The sequence below is a fragment of the Amia ocellicauda genome, chromosome 6 (genome assembly GCF_036373705.1).
Source record: "Amia ocellicauda isolate fAmiCal2 chromosome 6, fAmiCal2.hap1, whole genome shotgun sequence".
NCBI lineage: Eukaryota > Metazoa > Chordata > Actinopteri > Amiiformes > Amiidae > Amia > Amia ocellicauda.
In genome coordinates, this window is record NC_089855.1 from 33675245 (window position 1) to 33693992 (window position 18748).

The 18748-nt window shown below is 40.1% G+C and overlaps 1 protein-coding gene across 1 annotated transcript; it reads right to left on the bottom strand.

Annotated features, from left to right (window-relative positions):
* Positions 1 to 5417: 5417 nt before the first annotated feature.
* LOC136751400 (potassium voltage-gated channel subfamily E member 2) lies at positions 5418 to 10819 on the bottom strand. Its single transcript, XM_066706989.1, has 2 exons — positions 10612 to 10819; positions 5418 to 6265 (listed from the first exon to the last, which is right to left on the bottom strand). Exon 2 carries the CDS (start codon positions 6255 to 6257, stop codon positions 5898 to 5900), a length of 360 nt encoding a protein of 119 aa, XP_066563086.1. The 5' UTR covers positions 6258 to 6265; positions 10612 to 10819; the 3' UTR covers positions 5418 to 5897.
* Positions 10820 to 18748: the final 7929 nt, after the last annotated feature.

Sequence of the window (18748 nt, forward strand, 5' to 3'; positions counted from 1 at the left end):
GGTCAGAATGAATGGTCTCCTCAATGCTGAGAAGTACAGGCACACAAAGCACACTAACCACAAGGGATTCCTGGTCCTACAGGTTTAGCAGGCATCTATCAATCATCAATTACAGAATACCTGGAACTAATGGTAACTGTGACCAATTAATCCAAGTACTGGATTAATTAATTAATTAATGAAGGGTTGTACGGAAGACAAAAAACAGAAGTGTCTGTGGTACTCCAAGACCAAGGTTGCCTACCCCTGAGCTATCAAATAAAAATGTGGCATATTCCTTCATTATGCAGTTTTATTAATGTTCCTTTTGTATAACATGCAGCACCATTGCAGAGATATGTATAAGACACAGTGGAAGTAGGCAGATATAAAACCCACATTAATGTATTTGACAGCCCTGCAAGCTAGCAGTATCTGTCCAGATCCAAGGCCTGCAATTTACAGTGCATATATTCACAACAGAAGGGAATAGATTCCATTGTATCTTTCCTAGCTGCTTACACGTATGAACCATGGCTGCTCTGAAGCATATCACATTTCATAAGCCGCATTCTTCAATGACAGAAAGCCATTTTTGTGTTTTCATACAACTAATAAAGCTCCCAAGTTTCAACTGATTAAATGTTCAGGCTTGGAACAGGGACCTCATTCGGACTAAATTGTATATTACCTTGCATGGGTTCCGAAGTCATTTCTATTCATCACATTTCTATGGCAACACCAACACACTGTGGGCCTATAGATTTCAAGGCAGGAGCTTGCTTCACCAGATTATGTCAAATAAAGCTGAACAAGGTTAGTCTTAAAAAATATTCAATACTTATTTTACACTCTCTGTAAACAAGTAAAATAAAGCAACACTCTTTCCACTAATTTTACTGTGTATCATGTATAACATTAGCTTATAAACTATTTAAATAAAAACAGGGAAACGGACTCAACAGTCTTTATAAGTATTTTATGTCTGATGTTTACAATACAATATGGTCACAAAAAAATATTTCGAATAACAGTAAATTATCTTAACATGCCCGGCAAATTATGTATTCCATTTATGGCTGAATTATTTTAATTGATTTATCCAGAATGCTCTGTGGGGATTAAAATCTTAAAAGATGACAACATTCACACACAAGAAAATAAATAACAATGGGAAACATTTTCATTTCCTGTAAGCATCCTATACTCTAGGCTACAGGGAAAAAAATCCTTTCACCTTCAAAAATTCCTTTACCTTATAACAGGTCTTTATGCAATTAGGAAAACAAAGGACAAATGTTGAAATGGTCTAGAGTTACAAAACCAATTTGCCACTTGCATAATAGTACAAGGTTTTCTTGTTCGAGGGCAGTATGCAAATGATGCAATCCATGGGAGAAATGCGTCTATCCCAATGGTAATTTCTTTAAATTGAAACACCTCATAGTGTAAGCTAGCTGTTCTCTTTATGACTTGCGCTCTGCATCACACTCCTTCTGGATCTACTTAATGTAAGTAGAAACTAATTGTTTCCTTGTTTTCATGAAGGAAAGTCAAACTTAAATTATGGAGTAAATTATATGCATTATACAATTCACAGAATGTGAATTTCTTTTAGATATGGTATATTACTGTATTGGTTTATTCAAGGGTGCTGGCGCTTGTTTTTAGTTAGCCCCCCAATTTCTATCACCATTAAGTTTTAGATCTGGGGTCTGACCACAAATGCTACTCATACAAAGGTAAGTCTAACTTCCCCCTCTGATTTTATAGGACAAATCTCACATCTATCTGCTACTGTTTGAAAGGAAACGTTTACATATAATATACTGTGATTTGGGACATGCTAAATTTGCCGATAACCTGGCTGTTGAATACTGTAAGTATAGAGGGGTCTGGAATTGGTAGCAATAACTGAATCCTATCGAGATTGTTATTTTTAGCTTTCTTTGAAAGGTTCTCATTAAGGAATAATATATTTTCTGCAGATCTACATTTTTCCAGAGTTCTAATTCAAGTTATATTTTGTTTTATATTACTTTTATTTTTCTTACTGAAATCCTTTTTTAAATTTTAGAATTTTTGGGAAATATTTAGTTTTGATACTAAATTAAAATATTTTTAAATATAGTTATTATGCATTTATAACGTGCCCTGTTTGTGTTAATAACTAAAGTATTACTAACAGCTTCAAGGCACATACTTAAAATATTTTACATGAAAACCTCAAACATATTTTACAACTAATATTTTTCTTACGTAGGGAACAATCAACACTACATGGGAATATATTGTTTTTTCATGAGGTATTTGCAGTTAATGTGATCAGACATTATGTAGATTGCTGTCATGGGCACATCTCACAGTGCCCATCCCACACAACCACTATCCCAAAAGATCAATCCAAAATGTCCGTCACAGATTTATAACATAAAGATTTACCTATTTTATCTAACTTCCCATGATGGTTTAAGAAAGCAAAAGTAGTAACATGTAAACTTTACTTGGAAAAGCTCCAAATTACAGGGCTTGTTTTTAAAGCATTCAACTTGGTGTTGACATGAGTAAATATATAACACTTATATGGAGTGTAAGTCAATTTTTCCCAGAATTGTCAAATACATTAAAAAAATAAAAAGCCTGATTCCCTTATAATTACGAGAAAACCTGTGTCACCTCCTGCTATATGTGAGAAACAGTTTATATCAAATAGAGCAAATTATGAAAACACACTGTCAAATTGCCTTACGTTTTCTGGGTAATGTCCCTTTTGTTTGTCTTATTGTGTATTGCAGCTAGGGTGTGTAATAAAACACCTACTTCTACTTCTACTTCTACAGTGTGAGCCATGGAGGCAGTGAACAAAACACAACTTGACTTACTTCTCATGACCTTCTTGCAGAGCAACAAGAACCACACAAAGCAAATGACTAAGGCACCTAGAACGGTGTGGGACGCCCTCTATGTGGTTATCATCTTTGGATTGTTCTTTGGCTGTGTTCTGTTCTCCTTGATGTCCAACAACATCTTCTCCGACAAGAGCAACACAGAACTGAAGGTCTACTGTGAATTCACCAATAACCAAAAAACAAAAATCAAAAAGAAAAGAAATGGTTTGTTCACCAAGAAAAACAAGAAAACACCTGACCTCACCATTGAAAACAGCACTGTCATTGAACTACACGGAGTCTCGTCCATGTGCACTTGCTTAGAGGACGTGACCGACTCTCCCACAGTGTCTTCATGCACTCAATTATAAAAATAAAATAAAATAAAATAAAATGCTACTTATAGATGGTTCAGGTTTGTCTAGGGTTAAAATCCAAGTTCCCCTAGTGTATTTAATTTTCTTTCTTAAAGTCAATCCTCCATATGTTACACTACAGCTTGTTGAATTGTACCTCGGAATGTCTTTTTTTATAGCAGACTTTTCCTCTGTAACAAAATCTACTAATGAAACATCTGTTTCAAGTTGATTCCTCCAAATACAATATTTAGAAAAAGAAGCATTAAAAAAATATTAAAACTGTGAAGACTATACTGATAATACATAGTCCTGGTCTATTTTTTTTATCACAGATTTAAACTAACTTCATAGGCTACAAACAAAAGAAAACCAGGAAAAAAATAAAAAATTCCAACATAATAATTTAATAAATTGAAAAGCAAAACCCCTGTCAACAACAACTCCTTAATGTGGTACTACTAGTAATATTTGTCTTTCGTTTTCCGCAGGCTTTTGTTATCCATCTTAATGTGCCTACAGATGAGCAGATCTCTGCTTTTAATGTTTGTGCTTTATGAGAAAATTGATTCATCTTGACGGCAATTTCATTCCCATTACAATCCTAGAATTGGTTATTAGGAACTCTGGTTGTCAGCCAATCAGTCAGAGCCAGATCGAATAACTTTAGATACGCTCAGATCAGATGTTGTACAAATGTAGCCGGGGCACAGGCCTTGTCTTGTCTTGTATTCCAATACAAGAGAGCCGGTATAGGCAAAAATACAGAAATAAATACATACATAAAGATGAAATCATTGTACCCAGTTTGTCAGTTCATTCAGTGTTTAACAGTTATTATTGATGATTCATGATTTTTTTCACACTTGTGTTTATTTTTGTGATTATGAATTTGTGTGAGTTTTTTTAAAAATTTTATGTACAGATTGTAAATTTAAACTACGGTTCATTCCGCTCATTAATACAAATGAAGGATTTATTTATTAAAGTCATGTGAACTCATCAAAAAGGTCAAACGCGTTAATGATGTACATCCTATTGCCAGATTGGAATTCCATATGAATATGAATATACCATATGAATTCCCCAATTTATAACTCCTACTGATGAAAGATTCATCTACCTTGACTACAACATTTGAATAGCTTGGGAGTGGACGTATGGACACATAAAGAAAGGCTAACCGCATCTTAAAATTAAGTTCATTTTAATTAATTTAAAATTATGTTAAATTCATTTTGGCTGTCAGTGTCCATGAGGTAGAAATACTGTACTGATGAGTTAACAATCTGATACACACTTAATAAACCATGCTAAAGGCGATTTAAAAAAATGTAGCAGTAATGATAAAGCAAACGAGGAATGTGGGTTCTTAATTTGAGAGAAATACTGTTTTGATGAGATGACAAATGATCTGTGCATTTTTGTAGACAATGCTTTAGCATTAATCACATTTAACACTTTTACTAGTTTTCCACAAGAACTCCAACAAGCCCTTGAAAATGTGTGAGCTGAGTTTAACAGTTTCTTAACAGACTTTGGAAGAATACTAAGCACAGGGAATACAGAAGGATTGTAACTTTTTTTTTTTTTCATGTGACAACCTGGTTTAGCGAAAATAAAATCTCTGATCAATGTGGAGCTGTAAACACTGCAATGGAAGGTAGAGTTACATGGAGCATGTAACTACTGTGTGCCTGGGGCTTCTCAGCTGTTGATCTGTGTATGAACACAGCCCCCACTGTAAACAAGAGGCCACACAGCAGCTGGGTCACTTTCCCAATTAACACTGGGAGGAATGCAGGCTGGAGAAGCTGGGGAGCTATGGAGCAGGACAACGTTGCCACCTAGAGTGGGTATAGTGAATTGCACCAGAAAAGTGAAAACAATTACATTGCTACACAACCTACTTACACAATCGAAAAAACAGCTTGATGGTAATCTGATTACACATGTCAGCATTGGGTCTCTGGTATAATTACATCAACTTCAATGCCACAGTTTGTAAAATACTGGGCATATTATATGTAACTTATTTAATTCTGTAAACTTATAATGCTTAAATATTAATTGTAAAGTTGATAACCAGTTGAAGAAGAAGAATACATTATTTAAAAGCTGTATAACTTACTTTTACATTTCTTGCAGAGGATTTTTTTTTCTTCAGTAAAAAAGAATCATCAATACCCAGTCATTTCAATGATTCAATGAGATTAAGATTTATTTATTGCCATGGCATAACACCAGGGCAATTACAGTGTGATTGTTGCTCGACAGCCCATTTATTTATTTGATTGATTGAATGTAATGATTGAAACAAAGCAACAATGCATTAAAGATCACATTCTTAAAATAATTAGTATAATTCACAACTTTAGTTACAAATCTTTGGTACTGATCTTAAATGTACTAGTACTGCTCAGTCCAACTACAACACAGTTGGCTCCAAGGTGTTGATTGTTGATATTTTAATAACTGTCTTGCAAAGGTGATATTTAAAAAGGGGGAAAAGGAAAGATGGCAAAACTTCTGTGCTTACTTTGTGATGGTGAAATCATGGTGGTGCTAAACTATCAGCTGTCTTCTGCGCTACAGGTCTACAATTCCTGAACCTCTTCCTCTACTGTGATTCTGAGTTTTGCTATGGCCAGTCAATGGGAAGAGGTCATGGTGATTAGGGCTCCTCGTAGGACTTTGTCGTGGGGTTTGTGTGCAAGTTATGGTCCATGGTGAGAATCTGATTCTTTAGCTTGGCCGTCCAGTCCTCCTCGATGTACTTGTGGTAGGGGTCGTCGGAGTGCTCTCGTCTCTTCGACTTCACCGTGCTCACCAAAATGGCCACGATGATGAAGGCGAACATGCCAATCATCACCATCAGGTACCAGATGACGTTGTCAAAGTTTTCTTCCGCCAGACGCTTGTCCAGGATTTCCTTTGCCTGGGTCTGATTCTTGTTCCAGCTGCTCAGGTAGTCAACCAAGACCTTCTTCAGGGATTCCTCCAGGCTCTGTGTGAAATTAGTGGCAGATGACATTGTAAGACCTGCAAGACAGAAAAAAAAAAAACATTTATTGAGTTGTAACAAAATGAAAAGCCATGTCCACATGGTGTCTACACCGAGCACAAGGCTAAAGATGGACTCTATACATTAATAATTGGTACAGATCACAGAATTGGAAGATTCTGTAGCTCCTTTTGTAAATATGCTGAGCTGGACTTTTTGCTCATTTCATACAGTTTGGAAGGAGTGGATGTCCTGTCACATAAAATGACCTTCCATACAACATCTTCAATCAGTGGCCTCCATCCCTGAGCTACACAGTTGTATCATATTTTATAGGTTTGAATACCGCACTGGTCAGATAGAAGTGATCAAGTACACTTGTCTGCTTTTTGTGGAATGTTATCAGAGTTTTGCTCAGGGGTTCATATAGTTTAAATGAAGCTCCTAATATGTCCTAATAAGACTGTAGGCTAACCTTGCATTATGTAGATTCTGTGGTTCTTTGGAGATACTGAAAACATCTGTAGATTTCCAAATTTCCAATAAGGTTTATAATTGTTATCTTGGCTCATTAAACACATGTGTAGCACCTGGTTCTGATAACATTTGTCAAAGTCTGTGATATAATTTGCAACAAGATGCAATATATTGTAATGCAGGGCTATTGGTATAAATCTTCTATTTTCCATTTTGTGTTTCTGCTTTCTCTTGTGTTTCAGCACCATCTACTGATGGCTTAACAGTGCACCACAGTAAAAAAAAAAAAGCCATATAAAAAATTATATAAATATTATAAATTTGTACTTAAGTGCAAGTCTCCATGAAATTCCCACAATGCATTAACACAAAACATAAATCAAATACATTTTAAAAATGTTATCTATTGGAAAAACTTTGGACCATCTTGTGTATCGTTTAAATGTTGATCTGTCCTGACTGCTTGACACCAAGCCTGCATCTTGGTAAATTTTGATCTGGTCACAGTGCCAATGGGACAAGAGCCATTATTGGTAGCTGTACCTTGGACTTCCAAACAATTACCATAACTTAGATAAGAAGTTGGAGGAGAAAACAGAAGACATTGTTTTTACGAGACTCCAACACCTTTTGTTACCCTTGAGGGCTTTGACTTGTCACCCCTGTTTCAGAAGCCATCTACTGATAATTGAGTTACTTTGCCAAGCTACAAACAAAGTTACTTTACCTTTTTACCCTTTATGCTCTCTTTATTGAGCTGTTGAATCTATTTCACCTTCTTTGTCATAATGAAAAACAAAATTATTTGTATTGACTTTGTTTCTTTTTAAATACAGTGTGTGGACAGGATCTCTCTTTCCTTTTAATGTTTGTTTTCCTTCACACACCTGCAATATAGTATTATCCTTTTTTGCTTAATTTTGAATCGGTACATTTTGAGTGCTGCTTTTTTTTTATTTTTTAATCTTGTCATTTATTTGTCAGTTGCTCCATCTTTGATAGGTTAACATTTTTGCTGAAATCAATGGTCTAACACAAACGCAAACCACTACTTTTGCTTTTGAACAAACACTCTGATACTCTATGGCAACAGCTGAATTATCTTTTTTCAAAAAGAAGTGAGGCTAAAACATTAAGTGAATAATGGAGGGTCAACAGAATACTAAGAGAACTTCAGAAGGTGCCCACATTGGCCCACAACAGTGACTTCTGCACTCAATGGTGTGAAATCCTTAACAAAGCCTATTTGGATTTGTCTCTTGTGGTGATAGATTTCACAAAAAATGAACTAGTTAAGACAAACAGTTTTGGCAGAAATTAAACAAAAGATTCAAGATCTCTGTGTTCAATCTGAGATTCAAACTCCAGAGAAAGCTCTGAAATCTGATCTAGAGCTATACCACAATGATATACAGAAGACTAAGATCAGTAAATTCAAAAGGGATACCATAGACTACAGAGATGATCAAGTTTACCCATGGATCCATCTTCTTATGTAAGTTTACTCAACAAAGGACTATAATTTGTTCCTACCCCAAAAGTTAATCCTTTCTCTCTGAAGATGGAAATGTTTCAGTGTTTCAGAAATTTAAGATTGAAGTGTTACTATAACAGGACCAAAGGACCGGCTTCTGATAATTCACAGTTATCCAGTTATTTTTCATAGAGACCTTTCAGGATCAAGAGCACATTCTGCCCACCCCTCTCCAATTCATCTTTGGACATCTTCTGACGCCTGATAGAGAGTAACATTGGAAAGGTAATGGATGAGAATGCATTTCCTTTATTTTCTGATCTTGGTATGTCTGAAACATGCTTGTCTGAAATGTATGTCTGAAACATGTGGGGCACCAAATGTAAAACAGCGCACCATTTTTTGTGTGTCTTTTTTCCAGATTTAGTAAATACTTAAGTAGTTTTTCCCACACATATACACACACATATATATATATATTTCAATCAATACTTAAATAAATGCTAAATAAAAAATAAACTTGATAAGGGGATATGCTTTGATGATTGTAATTATGTCTAAAACTATGTACAACCAGGAAGTGCTATGCCTCCTAGAAGACAAAATCTTTTATACATTTTTGCCCTCTGATCCTACTAACATTTAACATTTCCACTGATAATGTTCTTAAAGATGCTCATGCAAAGTATTTTATTACAGATGCAGAATTGAAATATTTGTTGAATGATAATCCTACTAAACCAATATTCTACATTATCCCAAAGGTACATAAATCTCTTATTAATCCACCTGGCAGACCCATAGTGACAGTTAGCAACTTTGGATTTCCAACTTTCTGAATTGCTTTATAAGACCCCTGGTGGAGGACTTGCTCAGCTACATTAAAGATACGTGTGATTTTTTGTCCTGCCCTAATTCTTTAGGAGATTTAGACTCTGATATTATACTTGCTACCTTTGATATATCTAGTCTCTATACAAAAATACCACATGTTGAGGGTCTACAGTCTATTGAACAATTTTTAAATTGCCGCTCTGATATGCAACCCCCCACAGAACTTATATATTTTTGTTGAGGTTGTTCTTACAAAAAAATAGTTTAAAGATCGATATAATTGGCAAATAAATGACACTGCAATGGGAGACAAAATGGATCTGTATCTGGGGTATCTTGAGCATCTTTATATTTGGAATAACACAATTTTCTCTAAGAATCTTGTTTTCCATAAAAGATACATTGATTATGTTTTTGTGATTTGGAAGGGTTCGGCTGATGAAAGGGATAATTTTTTGTAGTACATTAATAGTTGGAGGAGCAATGCTAACAGTGCACACCCTCTTCTTCTGAAAAAAAGGTTTGCCATACAGCCAGTTCTTGAGGCTTTGGAGAATTTGCTCTGATGAATTAGATTAATTATATGCTGACTTTTACAGAGAGGTTACCCTAACAGTTGGTTCCTTCCAGTACTTAAGAAATGCCTTGATGCTTTTAGGGATAGCCTCATTGGGAGACAAGAGAAGTAACCCAAGTAGTTTTCCTGTATTGTCAAAACCTCCTTAAATCATTTAAGCCATGAAATCAAACATATTGTCAAAAAACATCTCTATTTCCCTATAATGAACACAAACAAAATTATTCTGTGACATTAATTACCACTCCCACCCAAATCCTATTTTAAGTGTCATATATTTTTCACACTTTACCTGATTTAGCTTCCAGTGTATCAGTATTCCTGTTGTGTGTTGTTCGCCAATAAACAGACTAGTTAGGTTTAGAGGCATGAAGTGAATAGGCAAAAAAAAATATTACAAAATAAATTTTAAAGTCCTAGCTATTAACAGTATATCAAACGAATATGCAACATGTGATGTCTGTGAAGTTACAAAAATATACAGCTGATATATCAGTATTCTGATACACAATGTATGCTTGTAATATACCTACTGCTTTTGGTATTATGACCTTTTTGGTAAATTACATTTGTGTCCTATATTTTCTAAGCTAAATTAAATTGTTATGCATTTGATAAACCAGGGCCCTGGGTCAATGTGACCCTGACATCCCTGTGGATAGGACTAAGATCTTGTGTTGGTTCACTTGTATAGAGTAAGACCCATAGATCTCTACTGGCTTTCTTACTTTCTTAAAGGAACCAAGTATATCCCCAGCTAATGAAAATGGAAAGTGAAAAGGTGAAACCACACTCCGCATACGCTGTGATCAAATCAGTAACACAGGAGCCGGCACCAAAAAAAACAGGCTAGGTGAAATAGTTTGTTAGTATAAAAATAGTTTAATAGTATAAAAACAGTACTAGTCAAATGGAGAAACAAAGTAATCCAGAACATTCCCTTCCTACCCCAAATATCCCTTGACTTTGCATTGTACAGCACGAAAAATATACAGATAAAGTGATTTAGTAGTTGGACTTACTGTTAACTGCAGAATCCAGCAATCACAATATCTCTTCCCCTTATGACTTTGTGAAAAAGCAGGCAGTGGCTTTGTAACCAGTGGCCTGAAGAAAAGCCTGACAAAAACAAAAGGAAAAAAGGACAAAGGCTTACTTCACATTTTGTTTGTTCTGCTCATTGGGGCACTAATTTAATCTTGGTTTTGGTTTAATATATCACACAGAGAAAGATAAAAACCTGGTGAGTGACCCTGAGTTATTTCCACTCCTCCTTCCCTTTGCTCTGGTAAATAGGTTTCTCCCTGTGTGGCTCCAATCAATTTTTCAAGGTTATCTGTAAGATTTATTTGTGTTCCTAGCTCTTTCCTTGTTATAAAAAAGCCCACATTAATAGTAACTTTATTTGAAAAAATCAGGAGTGCCTGGTTCTCTATAGCAAAGCACTGCCAAATGATGTACTAAATCCACACCTGAACACTTAGTAAATTAATTTAGGAGGGAATAAATAATGGTTTCGGAAAACAGAAATCTGAAAATATATCTTAAATACATCTGTACCTCAACCATAGAAAAAGATATTCAGAAATAGGGACACTTTTCACATTCAGAGTAAACATAATCACACATCATGAATACCCTCTGGTTTCCACTAGATGGCAAAAGAGGACTTGTTGTTAAAGCTGAGGCACATTACATAAATGAGTATGAGGCCTGAAGATTTAGGGGTCATGTCAGCATTTATATAAATTGATATGACATTGGAACCACTATATGCAAAACATGCATTTATGTATTTGTTCAATGACAAACCAAGCAGGGTAATGTTGACCAACTATTTTTTTTTTTTTGTATTGCACCACAGATTATTGAGCTTCATGCTATACATGACTTATAATAAACCTAAAAGTCTGGTTGTGGTTTTTTGAAATCCTCTCAAGTAATAATGTGGTATTATGTATCCTTACTTGTTCCAAATGTGCAAAACAAATGTCTGTTATCTATTTTCTCCAAATTGCTATATGATGGAAACTCCAACAGCTACAAAACAATCTGTACAGAGAAAACCCGTCTGATGCCGCCCCCACAAACTGCCAACCTGAAAGTGAAAACCTGCACCAACAGGTCTTAAAACCTAAGATAAGACTGATGGGGGCAAATGCCAGCTATATCTCATCCACAGCTGCACCCATTTATGCATTTGGACCCCTCCCTTTCCTAAAATCTGCAGGCCCATCAGGAGGATTAAAGATGCGACGAGTGATTATCACTTTGCCACCACCCCTGGGAACTCTAGATGTGTCATTTTCATTTGGGAATAATACTGAAAAGGTGGGTGGTACCTGATTTCACCTTTTCATTATAATATTGGCATGAACAATTGCTCAGTGTTAATGAGCCATGTATTCAACATTATAATTGTATAATTGTATAATTCTAGAGAAAGAGATTTGTTTTACAGTCATGCACTTGGAAAAAATACCTAGCATAAAATGCTTCTAATACTTCATTTAAAGTAGACAGTAAAAGAGAATAAAATAAAATCAGCTGACAGTGACTGGAAGAGCACCATTGACCAAGATAATCAATAACATCTGGGGATTCCTTTTTATAAACGTATGCATCCATCAGGAATCTGACAAACATGGTCATCTTTATCGCTCTAAACAAAGCTTTTCACACTATCTGAGCTTGGGCTATATGTAAGACACTAAAAAGGTCAATCATTAAATGGTGAAATCTGGTACCTTTGAGATCTGAAGTGACATGACTGTACCTTGGTGTGAGGCGATGCCTGGGCACAGTTATATTCGCCATCCACATTTGCCCCAAGACAATCATATGCAGATGATATTTAAGCAGTACAGAAACCTCTAGACGATGATGAACAGATATAGTACACACTAGACTGCGTAGGTCGGTTTTGACGTTTTCAACGAGCTGTGTGTTAAAAACAGAGCACCTACAATGGAGATCTAGAATTTCTCTTGAAGTAGGGCAGACATAAATGAACTGACAGAACCATGGGCTGGAGAATCTGCATGTGTACACTACCGGTCAAAAGTTTTAGAACACCTCAATTTGTCCAATTTTTATTGAAATGTACGCAGTTTAATGTCTCAAGGTACTCTGAAATTAAACCATAGAACAAATAAACAATTGGAGATAAAAAATAAATCATGGAATCATTTTGTTTAACACAATTTAACCCCTTAAGCTGATAAACCCCTCTGGTACCCTTAAAAGGGCACCATATCCGTGTGCTTTATTTAATCCCATGTGTTCTCTTTACTGTTGTGTTGTTTCCCAAGTGTTTGATATCGTATGAAAGCTGAGACTCTCAGCTTTCTAACAATGTGATCATTCTAACGATCAGATTCTCTGAAAAATGTGGGGAGTGGGGGGATAGTTGGTCTGAGTAGGAATTACAAATCTCAGAATATATTGACAATTATGACATATTCTGGAACCAGACAGTCTGCTAATAAAAACAAGACCATCCACGTTTTGGTAGAAGCAACACACACCTGCAGAGAGCTCAAAATGTCAAGATGGAAAACTCTGTTTACAGTGTACTAATACACAACGATTTTACATAATTGGATCTGAACTCTGTGTTTGATAGAACATCAAATAATATATACTGGATTAGACGTTAGATTGTTCTGAGCAAAACAAGCCTATTTGCAAAGAAATCCGATCGAACTGAGTGATCTGTGACCGTCTGAATGAGATCCCCTCCCAGAGCAGACTTTACCCCCGGGCTCTGAATGACGGCAACACGGAAACTGTAAATTGGATGAGTTTTAGAATGAAACTCACTGGTAGCCAAGAGAATAAGCTTTCAAATGATGTGTGCATTGTAGGAATACAGTGTAACTTCTATGCACAGGAGCTGCGCATAACACTGCCAAATAATGCTTAAGAGGGTGTAGTAACAGTATATAATGATAGGTTGTGAATGCAACCCCGGTTATCTGAAAAAGGAAGTACTGCCCAAGGGGGAAGGGTTTCTGCACACTTTCGTAGGAACTCAATCAAAAACATCACTCTTTCAAAGCTGCCATTGGCCCCTGTGATCGTCACTCAGAACAGGTCCCGTCCCACTTCCTGTTCTATAAAATGTGATGTCAGCGCAGGTTCCTCCTCTTTTGCCGGGAGCTAGGACTCGCACTTGACCTTGCAACCCTTGGGCAGTGCTTCCTTTTACAGATAACCGGGGTAGCATTCGCAACCTATCGTTATCTTTCAAGTCAGAAGCACTTCCCAAGGGGTAGGGGTTACACTATAACAAAACCGCCGCAAGGGTTACCTGGAACTGTCTGCAATCAGTATATACAAAGCAGAGCTACAGAGGTCAACTCTTATGCCCTCCACTAACAATAGCAAAGCCGGCTGCTCTACTAGTGCATCTAGGAGCGAGACCGTATATCTTGCACAATATATGGCGCAGGCAATCAAACAACTTGTAGCAGTGAACCCCTGATCCTGCTGGAGCGGGGCCACAGATCCACTGAATAACACACAGCTGGCTAGTCAAGTGAGTAGCCACAGCTGGAACAGTATACACAGCGTGGCAGCAGGGACACTTTGCCGAGGCAAAAAGATGCACTTCCACCCTGCCGAACCAGCTCCACAATTGCTGTATCACAAGCAGGTAGAGGCGCCATTCTAAGACCAGGGGGCCTCTCCAACAGAGGAGGTCTACCGCCATGTTGGACAGGCCTGGGAGGTGAACTGCACTGATGGAGCGGAGCCATAGCTGTGCCCACAGAAGCAAATCTGGAGACCGGAGATCTCTCTGCCTGTTGATATAAGCAACCACCACTGTGTTGTCCATCCGAACCAGCACATGTCTGTCCCGTAGGACTGGCAGGAAATGAGACAGTCCAAGAAGCACAGTTTGTAACTCCAGGGGGTGAACACGACATCCATGCACTTGGAAAAATTGCATGGGGCTAGCAACAGGCCAAAGGGAAGAACAGCAAACTCGAACGCTCGGCCATAGTAGGCGAAGCGGAGGAACTTCCTATGTATGGGATGTGAAAATAAGTGACTTGATGGCTTGATGGCCTGGATGGTGTGCAGGTCGAGCGTTCTGAAGCGCAACACCCTGAGGCGGCGGTTCAGGCGTCTCCAATCCAAGATGGGTGGTCCCAGGTGACTCTCAGGTCGTCCAGGAGGTCTTGCAGCAGCAGGAGGGCCCTTGTGGGCTGCTACAGCCGATGCTTCCTCTCGAACCTGGAGTGTGGGGGGATGGAGTCAGAGGGCCAGGGGATCTGCAAGCCGTCCACAGCCCTCTGGATCACCATCCAAAACTCCCGATCCTGACTTACAGGAGCAGGGGGAGCGTTGTTGCTCAATGGATTGGGGGGGGGTGAGGCCGGTTCCCCCTCCATGAGCTCTGCTTCTGACTTCAAGCCCATGTGCAGGCTGAGCAATAGGTGGTCCTCCTCCTAAATTACCTGTCTGATGTCCTTGTACATAGACAGGGCAGAGAGGCTCCCTTCAGAGTCCAGCGGCACATTGGCCAGTGGTGGAGACTTGAGATGTTGGGGGGGGGGCTGCTGTTTGCGCTGCCTGCGCAGACAAGAGAGCACAGATATGGTCCATCCTGCTATGCAGGGCAAGGACGGCCTCATCTCGCTCTCTGTCCGTGGAGCCCGACCTCCGTCGCCAATGGCGCAGTGGGAAAGGGGATAGCAACGATTCAGAAGAGAAGGACGGGGCCCGCGGGTGTCGCACCAACACTTTTCCCTGTTGCTTATGTACTTGCGCGGGGGCACACGTGGCCGTAGCGGCGTGCACCAGGGGCACGTCAGGCAGGGGGACGTGGCTTCTGCGGTGGGAGCAGCTGCCGTCGTGGCTAAATCGGTACCCAGACAGACGGGGCATAGGACCTCGCCACTCCAGGTGGGCAAGGTGCGTCGCCTGCAAGCGGCAAAGTGGTGGGGGCGAGAGGATCTCATCGCCGAGCGCACATACGTGTGAACAGGGAAACGAGCAGACGGGGCACTGGTCAGTGTTTGCACTGTTTATGTACACACTTCTCTAGCTTTTAGTATGTCTAGCTTTTAGTACGCCCTCGATGTCGATGCCCTCGACGTCGACCCCGCCCTCGACGTTGACCCCGCCCACGTCGACCAGTTGACTCACACAAGACCTGTGACGCCAACGGGCTTTATTGGGAGCTGGGAGAGTTTGCATTGCCTGACATTGCAACCTACATTGAAGGGCTGAGGGAAGAGGATTTGCAGCTGGAACTTCTGCTACACCCCTCCCCCTGCATGCCGACGATCCACGGAGAGGAGGGCGCGTTCTCCAAGGAGATGGTCGCCACTGAGCAGGCTCTCCCAGGTGGACCTCGCCGCGCCATGCCTCATCTCAAAACACGCTTCCACGGAGGACACCCCCACGCCCCCCATAAGGAGGAGGGAGACTTCCCCCATCAGGAAGGTGAGCAGGAGTTCAGGGCCTCCCTTCTGACCCAGATGGCTTCTATGAAGCTGATGTTGGACACAATCTAGGCAGAAAGGGAGTCATCCGGAAGCCAGAACGAGGCTCTGCCTTCACCCCACACCCTGCCCCTATCAGTTCTCCAGGAGGAGGAGGGGTTCTGTTGTACAGCCTTCAGGTCCGACATTTCGGAGCCCCACCCTTCATCTGGGAATCGGAGGAAGCTAGCTCAGTGACAGAGCTATTTGCAGGGCCCAGTGCGGAGTTTAAGGCACAGATGCGCAGGGCAACAGAGGCGGTGGACGTCCCCTGGACCCCAAATACAGAGGCTCCTAGGAACCGCCTCACAAAAGTCCGAGGAGACACTCCCGTTTTTCAAGGACTTCGTAGAGGTGGTTCAGTCCTCCTGGACAAAGCCAACGTCTGCACCAGTGACATCACTTGATCTCTCCATCTCAATCCTCTTGGAATCCACCACACTCTCTCCTTCTTCTTCCACTAAAAATCTAGGAATCACCCTCGATCCTCTCCTACACCCAGCACATCACCATGCTGACACACACCTGTAGATTCATCCTGAGCAACATACACCGACTACTCGGCTCATCCAGTCACTGGTCCTCTCCCGCCTGGACTACTGCAACTCCCTCCTGGCCGGCCTGCCTGCAACTACTACCTGCCCGCTCCAGCTCATCCAGAACTCTGCGGCTTGCCTGGTATTCTCTCTGCCTCGATTCGCACACGCTACTCCACTGCTCTGCTCCCTCCACTGGATCCCAATACTGGCACGCATTCAATTCAAGACCTTCAGTCCCTCGCCTCCCCATAAATCTCCTCCAGACCACTGTGGTTTTCCGGTGCAAGAAGACTAACTCTACCTCCTCTCCACTCCCCTTCTTCCAGAGCCTGCTCCTTCTCATCCCTGGCCCTTAAGTGGTGGAACGACCTTCCCACTGAAGTCAAAACTGCAGAGTCCTTGACCTCCTTCTGGCACTTACTCAAAACACATCTTTTTGATTTCCCCTATGCTTCCTTTCCCTTGGCCCTTGACTGTGACCTAACATCTTGTCTACACTCAGCTTTTACAATCCAGCATGTAAGACCTCATATATTGTATACACTTGTGTAAATTGGAATTTGTAAAATGTATTATCCTTTGAATTGCACTGTATTATGTAAATTGGAATTTGTAATGTTTTATGCCTTAAAAGCAAATGCTGTTGATTAATATTATTACTCTGGATTTACTGTCATTGTGGATTTATTTGCATTGGTGTCTGAAGATTGAAAATATTGTTTTGCTTAATTATAATGCTTAATAATGTAATATGAAATGCATGGAAATGGAGATACTGTCACGGCCACCATTTAGCACTACACTCTATCCCCACTAGTTGTCACCATCACCCTTCCTTATTCAGTTACTTCTCCCAGCTCCTTTCATCCTATCATTCAATTAACATTCCTGGAACCCTTGTGCACTTCTGTGATCACCCCCTGCTCCCATTCGCCCTGCACCTCTCATCTTGTTTATATGCTCCACATATAAACCCTTCACTCACACCCAGTCACTGTGAAGTTTTGTCAGTATTTACTACATCTCTGAGCAGTCTACCCATGCCTTGTTATTGCCCTGATTTACCTCCCGACCACAACTTTGGACTTCCCTTGATTCTCTGTTTGCCTGATCACCCGACCCTTGCCTGTGACCACGACCACGTCTTTGCCTTGCCCTTGTTATCGCTGTTCTGCCCGTATACAACCCACGCCTGTCTGACAAATTCTACCACTCACCACAACTGGGTGCCCTGTTCCTGTGCCCCGCAGTACGTAACAGTTACAGTAGTACAATGAGTGACTCACCACTTCAGTAGGGAAATAATGCAACTTAGGTCACTAAGGTTACACCCACCTCTGCATAAGTCATACCAAATCTACTTTTGCTAAACTTGTTTTTCATACACCATATACACTCACCTAAAGGATTATTAGGAACACCATACTAATACTGTGTTTGACCCCCTTTCGCCTTCAGAACTGCCTTAATTCTACGTGGCATTGATTCAACAAGGTGCTGAAAGCATTCTTTAGAAATGTTGGCCCATATTGATAGGATAGCATCTTGCAGTTGATGGAGATTTGTGGGATGCACATCCAGGGCACGAAGCTCCCGTTCCACCACATCCCAAAGATGCTCTATTGGGTTGAGATCTGGTGACTGTGGGGGCCAGTTTAGTACAGTGAACTCACTGTCATGTTCAAGAAACCAATTTGAAATGATTCGACCTTTGTGACATGGTGCATTATCCTGCTGGAAGTAGCCATCAGAGGATGGGTACATGGTGGTCATAAAGGGATGGACATGGTCAGAAACAATGCTCAGGTAGGCCATGGCATTTAAACGATGCCCAATTGGCACTAAGGGGCCTAAAGTGTGCCAAGAAAACATCCCCCACACCATTACACCACCACCACCAGCCTGCACAGTGTTAACAAGGCATGATGGATCCATGTTCTCATTCTGTTTACGCCAAATTCTGACTCTACCATCTGAATGTCTCAACAGAAATCGAGACTCATCAGACCAGGCAACATTTTTCCAGTCTTCAACTGTCCAATTTTGGTGAGCTTGTGCAGATTGTAGCCTCTTTTTCCTATTTGTAGTGGAGATGAGTGGTACCCGGTGGGGTCTTCTGCTGTTGT